At 44.0% G+C, this 24592-nt stretch overlaps 1 protein-coding gene across 4 annotated transcripts in view; it reads left to right on the top strand.

The window, feature by feature from the left end:
* TEKT4 (tektin 4) overlaps positions 1-24592 on the top strand; it is a 72996-nt gene that overhangs the window by 23910 nt on the left and 24494 nt on the right. For all 4 annotated transcript variants that reach the window (XR_012226518.1, XM_073558448.1, XM_073558449.1 and 1 more), the window contains exons 3-5: positions 4056-4199; positions 21451-21673; positions 23157-23311. Coding sequence is in view for 3 of the 4 variants with exons in the window: in XM_073558448.1 (XP_073414549.1) it covers positions 4056-4199; positions 21451-21673; positions 23157-23311 (522 nt within the window). In the remaining variant the exon portion in view is untranslated. The remainder of the gene's footprint in view (positions 1-4055; positions 4200-21450; positions 21674-23156; positions 23312-24592) is intronic.

Here is a 24592-nt window from a genome sequence, read left to right as displayed (position 1 = left end):
CTCCGCTGCTGTAAGGTCTTGTCCTGCGCTGCCACCTGCTGGCCCCATCTTGTATGACATCAACCCTTCACTACTGACTTACGTTGGTATTTTCCATCTGTTCTTGTTTATTGTAACATTTACTATTACTTTATTAAGTGAAGGCCCTCACAGCCGTCGTCCCTGTGACTGGGCAGCGCTCTGGTGTCAGACCCTCACCTTGGCCCCCTGAATAGTGACCGTACCCCTATAACAAGCTATTCATTGCACATATACAGTAACTGTAGGCTATGACAGTGGGTATAGGGGCTCCGTACAGATCTATATTTGTACAAGGTGGTCTCGCAGGCAGCAGACTGCCCCCAAATAGGCAGATTATCAGCGCGCTATCCCTTTAAGCAGCCTGCAAGCACATAATAGAGCCTCAGAGTGGTTTTAAAATATCCTGCATTAAAATGAATGGCGCTGATAACCCTCAGGATCATAAACCCTATCCATACAGCCGAGAGGTGGAAACACAGGATCTGGCGACTGATAAGCATCGCAGTCCATCTCTTCTGTCCATTTCACCATCTGGTTTCTTAAGACTCTGCTTAATCATTAACTGTAATAGGTTAGACTCATTGATAAGTAATGATGTGATTGATGCGTCCCTGGTGGCTGCATGTACAAACGGGTCACAGCGTGAGCGCAGAGGTCTGGGTGTCACATACTTTGTCAAAAGTAATAATGGAAGAATTTTAAAAAATGCAGTACTGCTCATCACCAGCAGATGGCGATAGATGCAGACATGATCTAATGCTGCAATCTGTCTCCACCTGCTGGTTGAAGACATTACTGCAGGTGCAGCATCACTTTCATGGTTTACAATATACTTTCCTAGTTAGAGGAGAAATTTACCTGACTATTGTCACTGTGCAGGATATACTTAGAGCCAGCAGTGACCAGTCACATAATCACTGGGACCAACGGGGACAGCTGTCACTGTCTCTACCTCACACACAGAACACAGGTGAAAACCGCTTCTTTTCTCCTGTGTCCCTGGCAGCCTCTATCTGCCAGTCCCCCGACATCAAGTTGTCCTAGTAGTTAGAGAGCAGCCCAAAACCTGAGTCCTGTGTATAAGATGTTCAGTTTTTAAGGATCTGGATCACCTACCATTATTTTGTCTCTAAAGGAGAGTCACAAGTTTCTCCTCTTTCCTACCCTCTCACAGTGCACAGTCTCTTAGATCGAGAAACTGCAGCTGCATCCCCTTTCTCCTTATCTATGCTGTAGAATCTACAGCTGCATCCTCCTCCTCCCTCTCTATGCTCCAGAATCTGCAGCTGCATACTACTCTTCCCTCTCTATGCTCCAGAAACTGCAGCTGCATCCTCCTCCTCCCTCTCTATGCTCCACAAACTGCAGCTGCATCCTCCTCCTCCCTCTCTATGCTCCACAAACTGCAGCTGCATCCTCCTCCTCCCTCTATGCGCCATAAACTGCAGATGCATCCTCCTCCTCCCTCTCTATGCTCCACAAACTGCAGCTGCATCCTCCTCCTCCCTCTCTATGCTCCACAAACTGCAGCTGCATCCTCCTCCTCCCTCTCTATGCTCCACAAACTGCAGCTGCATCCTCCTCCTCCCTCTCTATGCTCCACAAACTGCAGCTGCATCCTCCTCCTCCCTCTCTATGCTCCACAAACTGCAGCTGCATCCTCCTCCTCCCTCTCTATGCTCCACAAACTGCAGCTGCATCCTCCTCCTCCCTCTCTATGCTCCACAAACTGCAGCTGCATCCTCCTCCTCCCTCTCTATGCTCCACAAACTGCAGCTGCATCCTCCTTCTCCCTCTCTATGCTCCACAAACTGCAGCTGCATCCTCCTTCTCCCTCTCTATGCTCCACAAACTGCAGCTGCATCCTCCTCCTCTCTCTATGCTCCAGAAACTGCAGCTGCATCCTCCTCCTCCCTCTCTATGCTTGAGGATCTGCAGCTGTATCCCCCTCCTCCCTCTCTATGCTTGAGGATCTGCAGCTGTATCCCCCTCCTCCCTCTCTATGCTTGAGGATCTGCAGCTGTATCCCCCTCCTCCCTCTCTATGCTCGAGAATATGCAGCTGCGTCCCCCTCTTCCCTCGCTACTCTTGAGAAACTGCAAGCTGCTTTCCCCCTCCCTCTCTACGCTGGAGAATCTGCAGCTGCATCCCCCTGCTCCCCCACTACTCTTATTCTAGAAGTTTTCATGCTGATAGAGGCGGCTTCTTATCTACAGACAGGACACGGGGAGTGACAGGTGTGGAAGAGGCTGTTTTCCCCCTGACTGGAGCTATTACAAGGCTTCACATGGGCGCTCTGCTCTTTATCAGCAGAATGGAGCTTGGTTTTGGTGCAGTCACTGAAGGCGTCTAGAGAAGAGCGGACGGCGCTGGTTTGATCGTGTGTGACGAGAAGGGAGAAGACGTCCTGGAGAAAAGAGAGGTTGGAGGTTACAGGAGAGGAGCTGTGCCTGATGGAAGGAGTAACAGCTCCGCTCTCCTGGAGGCGACTGACCAGATAGGAACGAGCACAACATCTGACACGACTTTGAAGCCTGAAGATGGATCTCGGTATTACCTTCCAGGTCATGGAGGAATATGCCAAAGCAGAGGGAGAAAGTGACGGGGAAACAAGCGATGCGGCTCCTCTTCATGGCGGACAAAATACGGACTAGCACAAGAGATTGACAACTAAGGTCGGAGAAGTCGCGGCATCCGATCTCCTGTTACCTAGAGAGCCCTTCCCATGTTATTCCTGGGGACCTGCTGGAGTCTGGTTATCCAGGGTCATGTCTGTCGGCTTCTCCTGACTCTGCCTCAGTGGCCGATATTCAGGGAATCCACCGAAGAATAAAGTCACCAGCAGAGGAGTCACTTCCCTCTTCCGAATAGAAATACACATCGACGCTCGACTGGGTCCCTCACTGTGACAGTTCGGGGTCCGTGTAATGTACAGTCCCTCTCTGTGACAGTCCGGAGACCCTTTAATGTACAGTCCCTCTCTGTGACAGTCCGGAGACCCTTTAATGTACAGTCCCTCTCTGTGACAGACCGGAGACCCGGTAATGTACAGTCCTTCTCTGTGACAGTCCGGGGTCCCTGTAATGTACAGTCCCTCACTGTGACAGTCCGGGGTCCCTGTAATGTACAGTCCCTCACTGTGACAGTCCGGGGTCCCTGTATTGTACAGTCCCTCACTGTGACAGTCCGGGGTCCCTGTATTGTACAGTCCCTCACTGTGACAGTCCGGGGTCCCTGTATTGTACAGTCCCTCACTGTGACAGTCCGGGGTCCCTGTATTGTGCAGTCCCTCACTGTGACAGTCCGGGGTCCCTGTATTGTGCAGTCCCTCTCTGTGACACTCCGGGGTCCCTGTAATGTGCAGTCCCTCTCTGTGACACTCCGGGGTCCCTGTAATGTACAGTCCCTCTCTGTGACAGTCCGGGGTCCCTGTATTGTACAGTCCCTCACTGTGACAGTCCGGGGTCCCTGTAATGTACAGTCCCTCACTGTGACAGACCGGGGTCCCTGTAATGTACAGTCCAGCACTGTTTCATCTCCTTTTACATCCAATCAGAGTCCACTTTTCAGCTAAAGATGATTTTTAATTTGTTGCTGAAGACATCAGTGACTCTGATTCTCCCCCAGTTTTAATACACAAATAAAATTATACTTTTATTTCAAGCTCCTCCCCTGCGGAGCCCTGACATCACACCACCCCTGCGGAGCCCTGACATCACACCACCCCTGAGGAGCACTGACATTACACCACCCCTGAGGAGCACTGACATTACCCCCTCCCCTGAGGAGCTCTAACATTTACCTAAGATTTCTTACATTTCTCCAGCGAACTGGAGCCATGGAAGGGGAAAAGAGCCCGCCTGGTAGTCAGGACCGAATTCTTTTTAACTTCCCTTTGCCCTCTGTAAACTGGTTTATATTGTATACAGTTGAAGCATTTTTAACAAGAGCCCCGATGGGAACCTCTCTGTTATTTACGTATGGACGGACCCTTTAAAAATGGATTCATAGCCTTTTTCTTTCTTTCCCTTCAGGCAGAACAGGGACGCGAAAGAGAAGCTGGAGCTGGACTGGTCCGACAAAGTGGAGGCGTACGACATCGACAACCAGTGCGGGAGATACAACAATCAAAGCACCGACGTCCAGTTCCATCACAGCTCATCCAAATATGAGGACAAGTAAGTCCACAAATAATGACCGTTCCCCCCCGGAATCACACTAACCAGGACCTAGGAAGCTGAGGTACGAGGCGCTTGTCTGTCAGGGGCCTCACATTATAAGTTTATGTATCCGTCCAATATTTAGGGAAAGACCATCCCCAGCGCTGATGTTTATCTGTAGAAGCGTCTGATGGACTAATGCCTTATCTTTAATGAGTCCCTCCAGGGCGCGGATCGTCATTTCACCCTCTGCGGGTCTACGAGGTGCAAATATTAAACCAGCGCTGCTAATACAGAATCAATTATATCCCAGCATTGAAGCATCGCAGTCCTATTACATCTGTCCTCTCATCCGGAAAAGACTTCACTAAATAAATCTCTGAATATTCATAAACTGCTGCAATAAGAAATGTCATCCTACAAATATAACTCCATATGTGTCTGATAGTAGTTAAATTCTTGTACATAGGGGGCAGTATTATAGTAGTTATATTCTTGTACATAGGGGGCAGTATTATAGTAGTTATATTCTTGTACATTGGAGCACTATTATAGTAGTTATATTCTTGTACATAGGGGGCAGTATTATAGTAGTTAAATTCTTGTACATAGGGGCAGTATTATAGTAGTTATATTCTTGTACATAGGGACAGTATTATAGTAGTTATATTCTTGTACATCGGAGCAGTATTATAGTAGTTATATTCTTGTACATAGGAGTAGTATTATAGTAGTTATATTCTTGTACATAGGGGCAGTATTATAGTAGTTATATTCTTGTACATAGGGGCAGTATTATAGTAGTTATATTCTTGTACATAGGGGCAGTATTATAGTAGTTATATTCTTGTACATAGGGGCAGTATTATAGTAGTTATATTCTTGTACATAGGGGCAGTATTATAGTAGTTATATTCGTGTACATAGGGGCTGTATTATAGTAGTTATATTCTTGTACATAGGGGCAGTATTATAGTAGTTATATTCTTGTACATAGGAGCAATATTATAGTAGTTATATTCTTGTATATAGGGGCAGTATTATAGTAGTTATATTCTTGTACATAGGAGTAGTATTATAGTAGTTATATTCTTGTATATAGGAGCAGTATTATGGTAGTTATATTCTTGTACATAGGAGCAGTATTATAGTAGTTATATTCTTGTACATAGGGGGCAGTATTATAGTAGTTATATTCTTGTATATAGGTAGCAGTATTATAGTAGTTATATTAGTTATATTCTTGTACATAGGAGCAGTATTGTAGTTATATTCTTGTACATAGGGGCAGTATTATAGTAGTTATATTCTTCTACATAGGGGCAGTATTATAGTAGTTATATTCTTGGACATAGGGGCAGTATTATAGTAGCTATGTTCTTGTATATAGGAGCAGTATTATAGTAGTTATATTCCTGTATATAGGGGCAGTTGTTGTGAGTTCATTTTCCCCTTCACCATTGAGGTCTGATGAACTCCCTCTTCTGGTGAAGGAAGGTAGTGAGGCTGATTACCAAGCACCTGAGCAGGATGATGATGACTGGGTGACTGGAATTGCTGACTGGATATAAGGGATTCTAGGAGACCAGTCTGATTCCTGCTCCTCAAAAGCTAAGTTTTCTGCTCTGCTTTTTGCATTTGTGTTTTGGTTTTGTTTTGCCTTGTTTTTCTGGATTTCTGCCATCCCCTGCTGGGGTGAGCTGAATTCCTTTTTGCTCTGTCTTCAGAAAATACCTGAGTACTGATATAGTCTTTTTGAAGCCTAGCGTCTTCAGGGCTTTTTTCCCTATCAGTCTGTTGGCTCTTGTTTTGATAGGGTTTTGGCGGATTGCAGAGAGCAGCTTTTCTATCCTGTCCTATTTAGTTAGCTTGGGCCCCATCTTTTTCTCAGCCTATCTTTCTATATGTGTGAGTGTTTTTTCATCTTGCTTCACCGTCATTATATGTTGGGGGCTGCCTATTGCTTTGGGGTCTGCTCTGGGGCAGTGTAGATTTCCCTTTCTGTCTTTAGGCTATTTAGTTCTCCGGCTGTGATCGAGGGGTCTAGGGCACCGTAGGAACCCCCCCCACGGCTACTGCTAGTTGTTGTTGATAGGTTCAGGGGTCTGCAATCCGATAGCTGCCAACTTCTCTGGTTTTCTGGACTTAGCTAGTATTTCTGTTTTTGCCTCCTACGGTGACTCATTCATAACAGAATCACCAGCCATACCGCAGATCCTAGGGTACTCAATAGCAGGAAAGAATTGTAAAAAAAAAAAAAAAAAGTGTATATTCTTTCCTCTATATCTCTGAGGCCGTAGGGGGAATTTATTTTTTTCTCTCAATGGAGATCAACCAATTGTCTGATCGGATGGAGCAGCTCGCTGCGGAAGTGCGCGGGGAATTTCCGCCTACCTTGCTCATTCACATGCTGCTGAACCAAAGATCCCTACTCCTGATGTGTTTTTTGGGGATCGGTCTAAATTTTTGAATTTCAAAAATAATTGTAAATTATTTTTTGCCTTAAAGCCTAACTCGTCAGGGAGCTCCGCGCAGCAGGTTAAAATTGTCATCTCTTTGCTGCGCGGCGATCCCCAGGATTGGGCGTTTTCTTTGAAACTAGATGATCCTATTCTGACTAATGTGAATGCATTTTTTCAAGCCTTGGGGTTGTTGTATGACGAACCTAATGCTATTGATCAGGCTGAAAAGACCCTGTTGGCATTGAGCCAGGGTCGAGATTCTGCAGAATTGTACTGTCAAAAACTCCGAAAGTGGGCGGTCCTTACTACCTGGAATGATAATGCCTTGGCAGCTCTCTTTCGGAAGGGTTTGTCAGAAGCCGTAAAAGATACTATGGTGGAATTTCCTGTTCCCTCTGGTCTTGACGATTCTATGTCATTAGCCATTCAGGTTGATCGGCGTTGACGTGAACGCAGGACTGCACGAGAGGTGTTGCCACCTGTTGAACAAGTGTCTGAACCTATGCAATGTGATAGAGTTTTGTCCAGGGAGCAACGTCAGGAGTTTAGAAGGCGTAATAAGCTGTGTTTTTTCTGTGGAGATGCCTCGCATATTATTTCTGTCTGTCCTAAACGAGAGAAACGCTTTGCACACACGTTTTCTGTTGGTGGTGTTCAACCTAAGTTTCTTCTGGCAATTACTCTGATCTGCTCCCTGTCCACATTTTCCGCCAAGGCTTTTGTGGATTCGGGAGCAGCCCTGAACCTAATGGACTTGGATTTTGCTAAACGTTGTGGATTTCCTATGACACCTCTGCGGACGTCTATCCCTTTGAGGGGTATTGATGCTACTCCTTTGGCGAAGAATAAACCTCAGTTTTGGACCCAGGTGGTAATGCGGGTCGCCCCAGACCATCAAGAAAATTGCAGATTTTTGGTGTTGCATAATTTACATAATACCATTGTTCTGGGGTTTCCCTGGTTGCAAATCCATAATCCAGTTTTGGATTGGAAATCTGTGTCTGTGGTGAGTTGGTGTTGTCGGTGTGCCCTTAGTGAGGCTCCGTTTTTTTCCACCTCTCCTCAGTCGCATGATGTTCCTGACTATTTGGCGGACTTTTATGATGTATTTAGTGAGAATGAGTCTGCGTCTTTGCCTCCTCATAGGAGTTATGACTGTGCAATTGAACTGAGCCCGGGGTGTAAATTTCCCAAGGGTCGGCTCTAAAATTTTTCTGTACCCGAGCACGAGACTATGCGATCCTATATTAAGGAGGCGTTGGAGAAGGGTCATATTAGACCATCCTGTTCACCCTTAGGTGCCGTTTTTTTTTTCGTGGCCAAAAAGGATGGTTCATTAAGGCCTTGTGTTATGAATGAGTCACTGTAGGAGGCAAAAGCAGAAATACAAGCTAAGTCCAGAAAACCAGAGAAGTTGGCAACTATCAGATTGCAGACCCCTGAACCTATCAACACAACTAGCAGAAGCCGTGGGGGGTTCCTACGATGCCCTAGACCCCTCGATCACAGCCGGAGAATTAAATAGGCCTAAAGAAAGAAAGGGGAAATCTAAACTGCCCCAGAGCAGACCCCAAAGCAATAGGCAGCCCCCAACATATAATGACGGTGAAGCAAGATGAAAACACTAACACAGACAGAAAGATACTGAGCAAAGACGGGGCCCAAACTACCTAGATAGGAAAGGACAGGAAGGCTGCTGTCTGCAATCTGCCAAAACCCTATCAAAGACATAAGCCAACAAGCTGATATGAAAAAGGGCCTGAAGCAGCTAGGCTTCAAAAACTAAATCAGCACTCAGGTAATTTCAGAAGACAGAGCTAAAGGAATTCAGCACACCCCCAGCAGGGAATGGCAGAAATCCAGAAAAACAAAGCAAAACAAAGACAAAGCACCAATGCAAAAGGCCGAGCAGCAAACTTAGCTTTAGAGGAGCAGGAATTCAGACTGGTCTCCAAGGAACCCACAGAGAAATCACCCGCAGGGCAGAAGGGCGTCGGCAGCCTTATATCCGGTCAGTAACTCCACTCAGCCAGTCATCATCATCAGCCTCAGGTGTTTGATAATCAGGCTCACTACCTTTCTTTACCAGAAGAGGGAGTTCCTCGGGCCTCAGTAATGAAGGGGAAAATGAACTCACAACAGCCTTGTATTGATTATCGTGCCCTCAACAAAATTACTATTAAATATCAATATCCGTTACCCCTGATTTCGGATCTATTCTCTAGAGTTAAAGGTGCTTGCTGGTTTACCAAGCTTGACCTCAGGGGGGCGTATAATCTTATCCGCATTAAGCATGGGGATGAATGGAAGACGGCGTTTAATACTCCGGAGGGACATTTTGAGTACCTGGTGATGCCTTTTGGGCTCACTAATGCCCCTTCTGTCTTCCAGTGCTTCATGAACGACATTTTCCGGGATTTGTGGATACATTTTTGATTATGTATCTGGATAATATTTTGATCTTCTCCAAGGATTGGGATTCTCATGTGGAACATGTTCGGACTGTGTTCCGGATCTTGAGGGAGAATTCCCTGTATGTCAAAGGATCGAAATTCCTTTTTGGGGTACAGAGGATTTCATTTTTGGGATTTATTTTGTCTCCGTCAACTATTGAAATGGACCCGGCCAAGGTACAGGCCATTTATGATTGGGTTCAGCCCACTTCTTTGAAGGCCCTCCAGAAGTTTTTGGGTTTTGCTAATTTTTATCGGAAATTTATAGCAAAATTTTCTAGTATTGCCAAGCCATTGACTGATCTGACTAAGAAGGGTGCTGATGTTTTGAATTGGTCTCCGGAGGCTGTTTCTTCCTTTCAGGAGCTGAAGCGAAGATTCACTTCTGCCCCGGTTTTGCGGCAACCTGATGTCTCACTCCCGTTCCAGGTAGAGGTGGATGCTTCTGAGATTGGTGCAGGAGCTGTTTTGTCCCAAAAGGATCCTGTAACATCTAAAATGAATCCCTGTGCTTTCTTTTCCCAAAAGTTCTCTCCATCTGAACGTAACTATGATGTGGGGAATCGGGAACTGTTAGCCATGAAATGGACACTTGAGGAGTGGAGACATTGGTTGGAGGGAGCTAAACATCAAGTCGTGGTCCTCACTGACCACAAGAATTTGATTTACCTGGAGTCGGCCAAACGCTTGAACCCTAGACAGGCTAGGTGGGCCTTGTTTTTTACACGTTTTGATTTTGTGGTCTCTTTTCTTCCTGGCACTAAGAATGTCAAGGCTGACGCTCTCTCTAGGAGCTTCTTTGCTGATTCTCCTGTGGTGACCAAGCCTGCTACCATCTTAGGCGAAGGGGTAGTTCTTTCTGCCATCTCGCCCGATTTGAGATGTGCTCTGGAAGAGTTCCAGGAGGACAAACCTGAGCGTTGTCCCAGTGGAAAGTTGTATGTTCCTGACCAGTGGAAGAAGAGAGTGATGTCTGAAGTTCATTGCTCTGCATTGGCTGGTCATCCAGGTATTTTTGGTACTAGAGATCTGGTGAGTCGGTCTTTTTGGTGGCCCGCCTTGTCTCGTGATGTCAGGAATTTTGTGCAGTCCTGTGGGACTTGCTCCCGGTCTAAACCTTGTTCTCACTCTAGTGGGTTGTTGATGCCTTTGCCGGTCCCCAGGAGGCCATGGACCCATATTTCAATGGATTTCATCTCTGACATGCCGGTCTCTCAAAGAATGACTGTTATTTTGATGATTTGTGATAGGTTCTCTAAGATGGTTCATCTTGTACCACTCCCTAAGTTGCCATCTTCCTCTGAGTTGGTGCCCCTGTTTTTGCAACAGGTGGTTCGCTTGCACGGGATTCCTGAGAACATTGTATCTGACAGAGGAGTTCAGTTTGTGTCTAGATTTTGGAGGACTTTCTGTTCCAAGCTGGGAATTCAGTTGTCCTTCTCCTCTGCTTTTCACCCTCAGACCAATGGGCAGACGGAGAGAACAAACCAGACCTTGGAGTCGTATTTGAGATGTTTTATTTCCGCTGATCAGGATGATTGGGTTTCATTTTTGCCCTTGGCCGAATTTGCTTTAAATAATAGAGCTAGTTCTGCCACTTTGATGTCACCTTTTTTTGTAATTTTGGGTTTCATCCTCGATTTTCTTCAGGGCAGGTGGAGCCTTCTGCCTGCCCAGGTGTTGACACTGTGGTGGAGAGAATGCACCAGATCTGGGACCAAGTGGTGGATAAGTTATCTCTCTCCCAGGAAAAGGCCCAGCGGTTTTCCAACCTACTTAGGACCATTGGTCCCCAGTTTAAGGTTGGTGATATGGTTTGGTTATCATCAAAAAATATCGCTATGAAGGTCTTTTCTCCTAAGTTTAAGCCTAGATTTATTGGACCTTACAAGATTTTGGAGATTATTAATCCGGTCTCTTTTCGTTTGGCTCTTCCTGTCACATTTAAAATCCATAATGTGTTTCATAAGTCCTTGTTGAAGAGGTTTGTTGAACCAGTTGTTCCTGGGGTGGTACCTCCGGACCCTGTATTGGTTGAAGGTAACATGGAATATGAGGTAGAGAAGATACTGGATTCCCGTCTGGCTAGACGGAGACTCCAGTATTTGGTTAAGTGGAAGGGTTATGGTCAGGAGGATAATTCCTGGGTCTCTGCCTCTGATAGTCATGCCAAAAGATTGGTGCGTGCCTTTCATCGGGCTCACCCTGATCGCCCTGGTGGCGTGGATGAGGGTTCGGTGACCCCTCCTCAAGGGGGAGGTACTGTTGTGAGTTCATTTTCCCCTTCACCATTGAGGTCTGATGAACTCCCTCTTCTGGTGAAGGAAGGTAGTGAGGCTGATTACCAAGCACCTGAGCAGGATGATGATGACTGGGTGACTGGAATTGCTGACTGGATATAAGGCAGCCGACGCCCTTCTGCCTTGCTGGTGATTTCTCAGAGGGATTCTAGGAGACCAGTCTGATTCCTGCTCCTCAAAAGCTAACTTTTCTGCTCTGCTTTTTGCATTTGTGTTTTGGTTTTGTTTTGCCTTGTTTTTCTGGATTTCTGCCATCCCCTGCTGGGGTGAGCTGAATTCCTTTTTGCTCTGTCTTCAGAAAATACCTGAGTACTGATATAGTCTTTTTGAAGCCTAGCGTCTTCAGGGCTTTTTTCCCTATCAGTCTGTTGGCTCTTGTTTTGATAGGGTTTTGGCGGATTGCAGACAGCAGCTTTTCTATCCTGTCCTATTTAGTTAGCTTGGGCCCCATCTTTTGCTCAGCCTATCTTTCTATATGTGTGAGTGTTTTTTCATCTTGCTTCACCGTCATTATATGTTGGGGGCTGCTTATTTCTTTGGGGGTCTGCTCTGGGGCAGTTTAGATTTCCCTTTCTGTCTTTAGGCTAATTAGTTCTCCGGCTGTGATCGAGGGATCTAGGGCACCGTAGGAACCCCCCCCCACGGCTACTGCTAGTTGTTGTTGATAGGTTCAGGGGTCTGCAGTCCGATAGCTGCCAACTTCTCTGGTTTTCTGGACTTAGCTAGTATTTCTGTTTTTGCCTCCTACGGTGACTCATTCATAACAGGCAGTATTATGGTTGTTATATTCTTGTACATAGGGGCAGTATTATAGTAGTTATATTCTTGTACATAGGAGCTGTATTATAGTAGTTATATTCTTGTATATAGGGAGCAGTATTATAGTAGTTATATTCTTGTATATAGGGAGCAGTATTATAGTAGTTATATTCTTGTACATAGGAGCAGTATTATAGTAGTTATATTCTTGTACATAGGGGGCAGTATTATAGTAGTTATATTCTTGTACATAGGAGCAGTATTATAGTAGTTATATTCTTGTACTTAGCAGCAGTATTATAGTAGTTATATTCTTGTACATAGGGGTAGTATTATAGTAGTTATATTCTTGTACATAGGGAGCAGTATTATAGTAGTTATATTCCTGTACATAGGAGCAGTATTATAGTAGTTATATTCTTGTACATAGGAGCAGTATTATAGTAGTTATATTCTTGTACTTAGGAGCAGTATTATAGTAGTTATATTCCTGTACATAGGAGCAGTATTATAGTAGTTATATTCCTGTACATAGGAGCAGTATTATAGTAGTTACATTCTTGTACATAGGAGGCAGTATTATAGTAGTTATATTCTTGTACATAGGGGCAGTATTATAGTAGTTATATTCTTGTACATAGGGAGCAGTATTATAGTAGTTATATTCCTGTACATAGGAGCAGTATTATAGTAGTTATATTCTTGTACATAGGAGCAGTATTATAGTAGTTATATTCTTGTACTTAGGAGCAGTATTATAGTAGTTATATTCCTGTACATAGGAGCAGTATTATAGTAGTTATATTCCTGTACATAGGAGCAGTATTATAGTAGTTACATTCTTGTACATAGGAGGCAGTATTATAGTAGTTATATTCTTGTACATAGGGAGCAGTATTATAGTAGTTATATTCTTGTATATAGGGAGCAGTATTATAGTAGTTATATTCTTGTACATAGGGGGCAGTATTATAGTAGTTATATTCTTGTACATAGGAGCAGTATTATAGTAGTTATATTCTTGTACTTAGCAGCAGTATTATAGTAGTTATATTCTTGTACATAGGGGTAGTATTATAGTAGTTATATTCTTGTACATAGGGCGCAGTATTATAGTAGTTATATTCCTGTACATAGGAGCAGTATTATAGTAGTTATATTCTTGTACATAGGAGCAGTATTATAGTAGTTATATTCTTGTACTTAGGAGCAGTATTATAGTAGTTATATTCCTGTACATAGGAGCAGTATTATAGTAGTTATATTCCTGTACATAGGAGCAGTATTATAGTAGTTACATTCTTGTACATAGGAGGCAGTATTATAGTAGTTATATTCTTGTACATAGGGGCAGTATTATAGTAGTTATATTCTTGTACATAGGGAGCAGTATTATAGTAGTTATATTCCTGTACATAGGAGCAGTATTATAGTAGTTATATTCTTGTATATAGGGGCAGTATTATAGTAGTTATATTCTTGTACATAGGAGCAGTATTATAGTAGTTATATTCTTGTACATAGGGGGCAGTATTATAGTAGTTATATTCTTGTACATAGGGGCAGTATTATAGTAGTTACTGTATATTCTTGTACATAGGGGCAGTATTATAGTAGTTATATTCTTGTACATAGGGGGCAGTATTATAGTAGTTATATTCCTGTACATAGGAGCAGTATTATAGTAGTTATATTCTTGTACATAGGGGGCAGTATTGTAGTAGTTATATTCTTGTACATAGGGGCAGTATTATAGTAGTTATATTCTTGTACATAGGGGCAGTATTATAGTAGTTATATTCTTGTACATAGGGGGCAGTATTATAGTAGTTATATTCTTGTACATAGGAGCAGTATTATAGTAGTTATATTCTTGTATATAGGGGCAGTATTATAGTAGTTATATTCTTGTATATAGCAGTATTATAGTAGTTATATTCTTGTACATAGGAGCAGTATTATAGTAGTTATATTCTTGTACATAGGGGGCAGTATTATAGTAGTTATATTCTTGTACATAGGAGCAGTATTATAGTAGTTATATTCTTGTATATAGGGGCAGTATTATAGTAGTTATATTCTTGTATATAGCAGTATTATAGTAGTTATATTCTTGTACATAGGGGCAGTATTATAGTAGTTATATTCCTGTACATAGGGGCAGTATTATAGTAGTTATATTCTTGTACATAGGGGGCAGTATTATAGTAGTTATATTCTTGTACATAGGGGCAGTATTATAGTAGTTATATTCTTGTACATAGGGGCAGTATTATAGTAGTTATATTCCTGTACATAGGAGCAGTATTATAGTAGTTATATTCTTGTACATAGGGGGGGCAGTATTCTAGTAGGGAGTGGGACCGGTGTGACGTTCCCTTATTTACTCCTCTTCATCCTGTGGTCCATGTAATGTCTCCAGATTCATAGAATGGCGCCTAGTGATCCATCCTGTACTTTAGGTGACATTATTAGATATCAGATGAGAGGCATAAGGCGTCTTCAGCCATTGCCACAGGTCAACGAAAAAAATTTTTTTTTCTGGTGTCCAAAATATTTTAATGAATTTGGGGTATTTTTGGGGTGCTGATTCTGAATATGTCATCAGTTTTGCCAGATTGGCTCAAGTTTTTGAGATTTTTGGTATCTTATTTATAGCACTTGTTGGTAAATGCGACGCATCATCTCATTAATTTCTTTGGATTAGTACTTGAACTGAGCAGTTCTCAATATAGTTTTGTGTTAATTAGTGTTCTAAAAGTTTGTTCATAGCTTGATTTTTGCACTAACTTTATGTTGTTGTCTGTTTTCCAGTGAAAAGCATGAACTCATCATGAAGAAGTTGTCTTAACGATCCAGACTCATTCTGTTACATTTGTGGTGAATATACACTGCCAAAACATAGAAGAAACATAACACACTTCGTAAAAAAAGTGTATTTTGCCTATTTTGGGGTTATGCTTGGGGACCAAGACAAGTTTTGGGCACCACACATAGTGTGCAAAGCATGTATCGAATTATTACGAAAATGGAGCAAAGGACAAAGAAAAAGCTTCAAATTTGGTGTTCCAATGGTGTGGAGAGAGCCAAAAAATCATCATGATGACTGTTATTTCTGTGCAGTGCAAGTGCAAGGATTCAATAAGCATAAGAAACGAAAATGGGAGTAACATGGAATCTGCAAGAAGGCCTGTCCCTCATTGTGAAGATGTGCCTGTACCTGTGTTTACCATAAATAACAGTCATCATGATGATTTTTTGGCTCTCTCCACACCATTGGAACACCAAATTTGAAGCTTTTTCTTTGTCCTTTGCTCCATTTTCGTAATAATTCGATACATGCTTTGCACACTATGTGTGGTGCCCAAAACTTGTCTTGGTCCCCAAGCATAACCCCAAAATAGGCAAAATACACTTTTTTTACGAAGTCTGTTATGTTTCTTCTATGTTTTGGCAGTGTGTATTCACCACAAATGTAACAGAATGAGTCTGGATCGTTAAGACAACTTCTTCATGATGAGTTCATGCTTTTCACTGGAAAACAGACAACAACATAAAGTTAGTGCAAAAATCAAGCTATGAACAAACTTTTAGAACACTAATTAACACAAAACTATATTGAGAACTGCTCAGTTCAAGTACTAATCCAAAGAAATTAATGAGATGATGCGTCGCATTTACCAACAAGTGCTATAAATAAGATACCAAAAATCTCAAAAACTTGAGCCAATCTGGCAAAACTGATGACATATTCAGAATCAGCACCCCAAAAATACCCTAAATTCGATGAAATATCTTTGGCACCAAAAATGCTGTTGACCAGTGTAATCAAATCCTTTGAAATCCCATGTCAACGGCTTTGCAGAATTGTCACCACTGATTTGCAGGAATGGAGGTCTGTCCTCCTCAGCGATGAGTGTCGCTTTTTTCTTGGACGCAACTTTACCCTTAGACCATCAGATGCTTCAAGTTTTCAAAACCAATTCCTGCTGATGGAAGCTAATTTTCTACTATGCACATCCCTGATGGTCCAGTGCAGCGGAGCGGAGAATGTCTGCGGCTCCGAGTGTCCTGTGCAGCATAGCAGTGAATATCTGTCGCCCTACTGATCCATTGCATTGAAGCAGAGAAAGTCTGCGGTCCTGATGTGTAGTGAGTTTCAGCAGTAAATGCGGTCCCCGATCGTCCAGTGCAGTGAAGCAGAGAATATCTGCTGCCCTCATGTTCCAGTGCAGCAGAGTGGAGAATGTCTGCAAACCTGATGGTTCAGTTCATCGGTGTGGTGAATGTCTGTGGCCGTGATGGTCCAGTGCAGTGGAGCAGTAAATGTCTGCGGCCCTACTGATCCAGTGCTTTGAATCAGGGAATGTCAGCGATGGTCCAGTGGAGCGGCGAATGTCTGCAGTCCTGATGGTGCAGTGCAGCAGAACGGAGAATTTCTGCCTCCCTGATGCTCCAGTGCATTGGAGCGGTGATGGTCCAGTGCAGCGGAGAAGTGAATGTCTGTGGTCCTGCTAGTCCAGTGCACTGCAGCTGAGAATGTCTGCGGTCCTGATGGTGCAGATCAGCGGAGTGGTAAATGCAGCCCTGATGGTCCAGTACAGTGATGCAGAGAATGTCTGCGGTCCTGATGGTGCAGCGGAGTGGAGAATGTTTGCCTCCCTGATGGTCCAGTGCAGCGGAGCGGTGAACATATGCGGCCCTACTGATCCAGTGCATTGAAGCAGAGAATGTCTGCGCCCCCCCCGATGGTGCAGTGCAGCGGAGCGGAGAATGTCTGCGGCCCCGATGGTCCAGTACAGCAAATCCTCTATGCTACTAGCAGGTTGATTTTTTTTGCTGTTGGTCCTTAGAAGTGCACAGAGTTACTGTCGCCTTCCCTGCAGTTTGTGGTCATGTGTATGTTGTGTCATCTACTCTGCAGTGAGGGCCAGACAATGCACTTTGGTGACCCTAGAAGATTTCGCAAATAGCCGAGCTGTATTTGTCAGAGACTTAAAGCTGTGGTTGTGTGATGTAGCAGTGCTGTGTTTGTAAGAGGCGTAAAGCAGTGCTTATGTGATGTAGCAGAGCTGTGTTTGTAAGAGGCGTAAAGTTTGTAAGAGGCGTAAAGCAATGCTTGTGTGATGTAGCAGAGCTGTGTTTGTAAGAGGCGTAAAGCAGTGCTTATGTGATGTAGTAGAGCTGTGTTTGTAAGAGGCGTAAAGCAGTGCTTATGTGATGTAGTAGAGCTGTGTTTGTAAGAGGCGTAAAGCAATGCTTATGTGATGTAGCAGAGCTGTGTTTGTAAGAGGCGTAAAGCAGTGCTTGTGTGATGTAGCAGACTATATTCGTGAGAGCTGTAAAGCAATGCTTGCCTGATGTTGGAGAGCTGTGTTTGTCGGAGGCATAAAACAGTGCTTGTCTGATGTAGCAGACTGTGTTTGTCAGAGGCGTAAAGCAATGATTGTCTGATGTAGCAGGGCTGTGTTTGTCGGAGGTGTAAAGCAGTGCTTGTCTGATGTAGCAAAGCTGTGTTTGTCGGAGGTGTAAAGCAGTGCTTGTCTGATGTAGAGAGCTGTGTTTGTCGGAGGTGTAAAGCAATGCTTATGTAATGTAGCAGAGCTGTGTTTGTCGGAGGCGTAAAGCAGTGCTTGTGTGATGTACAGAGCTGTGTTTGTCAGAGGCAGTATAGCAAACCACCAGGCCAAGCTCGGAGATGACACTTATAGGAACCTACTTGGGGCCGGGGTCTATCGCACATCGTTTTTTTTTTTTTTATCCCGCTCCTTCATTTCCCATCACTGCAGCTCTGTAAAGTGGGAAGGAGACAACATGAATCCATGAACAGTATCAGACCAGAATCGTCTCCGCTGCCTTCACTTTTTACGTCTTGCGTCGCATTTTGACAATTTTTTACCTTTTGTGAAGTGACCACTAGATGGCGGCAGACCCCCATGAGTTTCAGCACTTGCTGAGGATCGGACTCCTTTTATGGATTTTTCGGGGGCAAATAGTACGTGGCTAAATGACATCTTGGGGGGTCTTAGATTATCCCATGTAGGACCCCGCAAGGAATCTCAGCGCTGTCTTCACACATCGGATCTTCACATACTCAGATGGGACTTTCTCTGTTTCTCCGCTCGGCTCCTTCCTTTTCGGGACTATTAGCCATCGGCGGTGATGAGTTCGCCCCAATGTATTATGTGTTTATGGCACTTTAGTATTAGTCCGGCCGAATCCGACTTTAGGGGACGCAGGACTCCGCTCTATTAAATGACAAGCCGTCAGGCGGATGTAATAAACGCTCGTTCATCACCTAGAGCGGTAATTAAACTATTATTTACAGGCGCCGTCCTTCCAAGATTTAATTAGGTCGTTTATTATTCTTTCCTGTCCCGTATCAGACTCAGCAATTTAATAAATGGAATTAACCCTAAGTGGGAAATCTGTAAAAAAAAAAAAAAAAAAATCCTGAAATATATTTATGGCCACTAGTGGCCGCCATATAAAATCTCAGCGATCTCAAACGCTGAGTGATGATCGAGGCTGGTTTCCTGTAATGGTGGCGATCGGGGGGATCTATACTTTTGGTTCCAGTGTGTATGGACTGAAGACGCAGGATGTCCCCGTTGTCCTTGCTTGTCGAGTTTGGACATTCCAAGAGGCTTAGAAAAGCCGACCGACATCCCAGATCTCCCAGGCCCCATTGGAAAATGGAGCAATTCCCAATATTTTTTTTTTTATTGTGCCCCATCTCAGGGATTCAGGGGCAAAAGCGCGGACTGGCAAGGAATAGCTATGGAAGGGTTTGGCCCTTTTGGAAGCTGCTTAAAGGGGTCATACACCTTTTGGGATTTTTTTTATTTAGGCTAAAAAAATTATTTCTGCAATTGGGTTTCTTGTAAGCGTCTTGCATCCTGTGGCGTTTAAAGCCTCTTTGTGTCCTGCACACACAGCTTTCATGTGTTCTGTGGTCATAAATCAGCGGAGAGGAGCTCAGAAGAAAAAGACAAAAGATCTAAAAACTCCCATAAGACCGTCAGGAGGCGCTCACTGATGGATCCTCAGTTAACTCATTCCGCAGCCTGCTATAAACAACGCAGCGTGAAGGATATAGAAAGCAAACGGTGCAAACTTTTTAATGAAACCAAATTGCAAAAATTAATTTTAGTCCCAAATACATTTATTTATGTAAAAAAAAAAATACGTGGAGACCCCCCCCATCCATCTCTAGTAGTAGTCATCCAAAGTCAGCAAGTTGTCTTAAACAGATATTGCCATCTCCAAGATCTTATCTCAATATGTAGTAGGTGTAATAATATTAGCAGATACCTTCAATCAGAAATGTAGTATAGTTCTTCTGATTAGCTGTGTCGCTTACCCCATGTGCAGGTCAGTGCAGTAGCTTAGATCCATGGTTACAACTACTCATATAGTGACAGTTGGTGGTCGTAACCATGGATACCTAAGCTCCTGCAATGCCCTGCACATGGGATAAGAGACATAGTTATTCAGAAGAACTAACTGGAGGTACAGTTGTGGCCAAAAGTATTGACACCCCTGCAATTCTGTCAGATAATACTCAGTTTCTTCCTGAAAATGATTGCAAACACAAATTCTTTGGTATTATTATCTTCATTTACTTTGTCTTAAATTAAAAAAACACAAAAAGAATTGTCCTAAAGCCAAATTGGATATAATTCCACACCAAACATAAAAAAGAGGGTGGACAAAAGTATTGGCACTGTTCGAAAAATCATGTGATGCTTCTCTAATTTGTGTAATTAGCAGCACCTGTGACTTACCTGTGGCACCTAACAGGTGCTGGCAATAACTAAATCACACTTGCAGCCAGTTGACATGGATTAAAGTTGACTCAACCTCTGTCCTGTGTCCTTGTGTGTACCACATTGAGCATGGAGAAAAGAAAGAAGACCAAAGAACTGTCTGAGGACTTGAGAAACCAAATTGTGAGGAAGCATGAGCAATCTCAAGGCTACAAGTCCATCTCCAAAGACCTGAATGCTCCTGTGTCTACCGTGCGCAGTGTCATCAAGAAGTTTAAAGCCCATGGCACTGTGGCTAACCTCCCTAGATGTGGACGGAAAAGAAAAATTGACAAGAGATTTCAACGCAAGATTGTGCGGATGTTGGATAAAGAACCTCGACTAACATCCAAACAAGTTCAAGCTGCCCTGCAGTCCGAGGGTACAACAGTGTCAACCCGTACTATCTGTCGGCGTTTGAATGAAAAGGGTCTGTATGGTAGGAGACCAAGGAAGACCCCACTTCTTACCCCGAGACACAAAAAAGCCAGGCTGGAGTTTGCCAAAACTTACCTGAAAAAGCCTAAAACGTTTTGGAAGAATGTTCACTGGTCAGATGAGACAAAGGTAGAGCTTTTTGGGCAAAGGCATCAACATAGAGTTTACAGGAGAAAAAAAGAGGCCTTCAAAGAAAAGAACACGGTCCCTACAGTCAAACATGGCAGAGGTTCCCTGATGTTTTGGGGTTGCTTTGCTGCCTCTGGTACTGGACTGCTTGACCGTGTGCATGGCATTATGAAGTCTGAAGACTACCAACAAATTTTGCAGCATAATGTAGGGCCCAGGGTGAGAAAGCTGGGTCTCCCTCAGAGGTCATGGGTCTTCCAGCAGGACAATGACCCAAAACACACTTCAAAAAGCACTAGAAAATGGTTTGAGAGAAAGCACTGGAGACTTCTAAGGTGGCCAGCAATGAGTCCAGACCTGAATCCCATAGAACACCTGTGGAGAGATCTAAAAATGGCAGTTTGGAGAAGGCACCCTTCAAATATCAGGGACCTGGAGCAGTTTGCCAAAGAAGAATGGTCTAAAATTCCAGGAGAGCATTGTAAGAAACTCACTGATGGTTACCGGAAGCAGTTGGTCGCAGTTATTTTGGCTAAAGGTTGTGCAACCAAGTATTAGGCTGAGGGTGCCAATACTTTTGTCTGGCCCATTTTTGGAGTTTTGTGTGAAATTATCAATGTTTTGCTTTTTGCTTCATTCTCTTTTGTGTTTTTTCATTTATGACAAATTAAGTGAAGATAATAATACCAAAGAATTTGTGATTGCAATCATTTTCAGGAAGAAACTGAGTATTATCTGACAGAATTGCAGGGGTGTCAATACTTTTGGCCACAACTCTATTTGCTAATCTTGTTACACCTACTACATATTGGGATAGGATCTTGGAGATGGGGAATTGTGGTGGTCTCCCAGCTCAGGACTGTGGCACAAGGAGCCCTAGTAAGAGACAGCTCTAAAGTCGCCCCCTTTTGTGCTTGCAGCACTTCCACGCCGGAGTCTTGGGCTCAGTACAGCCACGAGAACATCTACAAGGCTGAGCGAGAGAGGATGGCCTCTATCAACCTGCGCTCCCTGATCGACCACATCCTGCAGGACACGGCCGAGGACCTGCGATCCCAGTGCGACACCGTCAACAGCGCCCTCGCCATTCGGTGCCAGGAGGTGGAGGACGTGAAAATGAAGCTGGAGGACCACCTGAAGAAGGTACGTCTGATGCCTCCTCCCCTGCAGCCGTGGTGATAACCACGTGGCTCCACTATAAGTCCCAGCATGCCCTGAGAGCAGCCGGGTGATATCTCCTCCTGAAGAGATGGCTCTGTCATTGTATAGAGACAGATCAGGGGACATTCAACCACAGGACTGTCCAATGTGAACAGTAGAGGGCGCCGCAGCTCCACCAGGAGGCGGCTGTGTCTCATATATGGCAGATGGAGGCCAAACATAAAGAAGAGGCTCAGACTGTGTGTATCCATCCATCCTTCTATCTATCCATCCTTCTAGCCATCATCTATCTACTCATCCTTCTATCCATCTTTCTATCCATCCATCCTTCCTTCTATCCATCTATTATCCATCCATCTATCTATTATCCATCCTTCTATCCATCCTTTTATCCATCCATCTATTTTCCATCCATCCAGCCTTCTATCTATCCATCCTTTTATCCATCCATCCTTCCTTCTATCCATCTATCATCCATCCTTCTATCCATTCATCCATCCTTCTATCTATCCATCCATCCATCTATCTATTTTCCCGTCCATCCAGCCTTCTATCTATCCATCCTTTTATCCATCCATCCTTCCTTCTATCCATCTATCATCCATCCTTCTATCCATTCATCCATCCTTCTATCCATCCATCCATCTATCTATTTTCCCGTCCATCCAGCCTTCTATCTATCATCCTTCTATCCATCTATTATCCATCAATCTATTATCCATCCATCCATCCTTCTATCTGTCCATCCATCCATCCTTCTATTATATCCATCCATCATCTATCTATCCGTCCGTCCATCCGTGTGACCCACTCTCCTCCTTCTGACCCCTCTCTGTGTCGGATCCCCGTCTGTGCTGTGATTTGTGAGCACCATTATTTTGCTCGGGTATTCCCGTCGCCCCTCTCGCCCCGGGTCGCGCTTCCCTTCGGTTTCCATGACAACGTTCCCAGTAAACAGTCATCTGACAGATGATTAAACCCTGAGCGCCGCTGTTTGTTTCAGCTGCTTGTTTTCCGCTGTCTGGTTGCACGGCTCGTCCGGCCGCTGACCCGGCGGAGTCCTGTGCTGCTCGTGGGGCGGCTCCTTTCAGTTCAATAAGAAATGTGTAATACTTCATTTCTCCTTTGGGGGCACTGCTGGAAAACTGAACACTTTTGATCGATGCGAGCAGGATAGCCCTTTGATCAGAGGACAACCTCTGATGAAAAGTAGACTATCCATTTAAGTCCATCCTTTTATCCAGTGTTATGGCGGGACCTTTAGCAGCGGTGATCTTTTTCGCACATGTTCCCTGTATAAATACACTCGGATATTCAGCGCTCAACCTTCTGGCAATACACCATGATATCCTTGATCACCTACGGAGGCTCAGGAGCGCGGGTATTGCGGAGATGAAATCTGTCCAGGTTCTGTGTATGACCAGCGCTTGGTTATGTAGACGTATTGTAATTTCTCTCTGCGCAGACCCTGAAGGAGATCGGAGACCAGGAGAACAACATCGCGGCTCTGAAGCAGGCTATAAAGGATAAGGAGGCGCCCATGAAAGTCGCCCAGACTCGCCTGTACCAGAGAACCTACAGGCCCAACGTGGAGCTCTGCAGGGATTCCGTACAATTCCGGTAAGTGTAGACGGTAGGCAATATCACTCCGACATCTGTTTCTGAGATTCCCTCTAGGGTTGACACCAGATGGAGTCATCATTAGGACCTTCTCCTGGTCATGGCTCCTAATTTGGTGCTGACTGGATGAAGGGTCTGAAAATTTACTATGTAGAGAACGCAATAACTTAGCAGGTGAGTTCCAATAAATGTAGGGAATATCACTCCGACATCTCTGTTTCTAAGATTGACTCTGGGATTGACACTAGATGGAGTCTTCATATTGACCTTCTCCTGGTCATGTCACCAACGTGGGTACTGGTCTGATAATTTATGATGTAGAGAATGCAAAAAAACATAGCAGGTGAGGTCCGATAAGAGTAGAGAATATCAGTCCGAGCTCTGTTTCTGGGAGTCCCTCTGAGATTGACACTACAGTAGATGGAGTCATTAGGATCTTCTCCTGGTGATGGCACCTAATTGGGTACTGACTGGATGTAGGGTCTGATAATTTATTATGTAGAGAACCCAAAAAACTTAGTTGAGTTCCAATAAATGTAGGGGATAAGGAAGATCACTCCGACATCTCTGTTTCTGAGATTCCCTCTGGGATTGACACTAGATGGAGTCTTCATATTGACCTTCTCCTGGTCATGGCTCCTAATTGGTGCCTACTGGATGAAGGATCTAATAATTTACTTTGAAAAAAAGCCCCCAAAAAACTTAAGCAGAAGAATTCCAATAAATGTAGGGGATGCGGACAATCACTCCGAGTTCTCTGTTTCTGAACTGCACTCTGGGATTGACACTAGATGGAGTCATCACGATGATCATGTCCTGGTTATGGTACTCAACTGGGTGGCAATCAAAGTTCTAAAAACTTACTATGGAGAGAACCCAAAAAAGTTCCGATAAGTGTAGGGTATATCATTCCGAGCTCTGTTTCTGAGATTCCCTCTGGGATTGACACTAGATGGAGTCTTCATATTGACCTTCTCCTGGTCATGGCTCCTAATTGGTGCCTACTGGATGAAGGATCTAATAATTTACTTTGAAAAAAAGCCCCCAAAAAACTTCAGCAGAAGAATTCCAATAAATGTAGGGGATGCGGACAATCACTCCGAGTTCTCTGTTTCTGAACTGCACTCTGGGATTGACACTAGATGGAGTCATCACGATGATCATGTCCTGGTTATGGTACTCAACTGGGTGGCAATCAAAGTTCTAAAAACTTACTATGGAGAGAACCCAAAAAAGTTCCGATAAGTGTAGGGTATATCATTCCGAGCTCTGTTTCTGAGA

The sequence above is a fragment of the Dendrobates tinctorius genome, unplaced genomic scaffold, assembly GCF_039654945.1.
Source record: "Dendrobates tinctorius isolate UK_male_01 unplaced genomic scaffold, ASM3965494v1 ptg000257l, whole genome shotgun sequence".
In the NCBI taxonomy this organism is placed as follows: Eukaryota; Metazoa; Chordata; class Amphibia; order Anura; family Dendrobatidae; genus Dendrobates; species Dendrobates tinctorius.
Note: the sequence above shows the minus strand (reverse complement) of the source record. Positions and strands in the feature narration are given on the sequence as shown.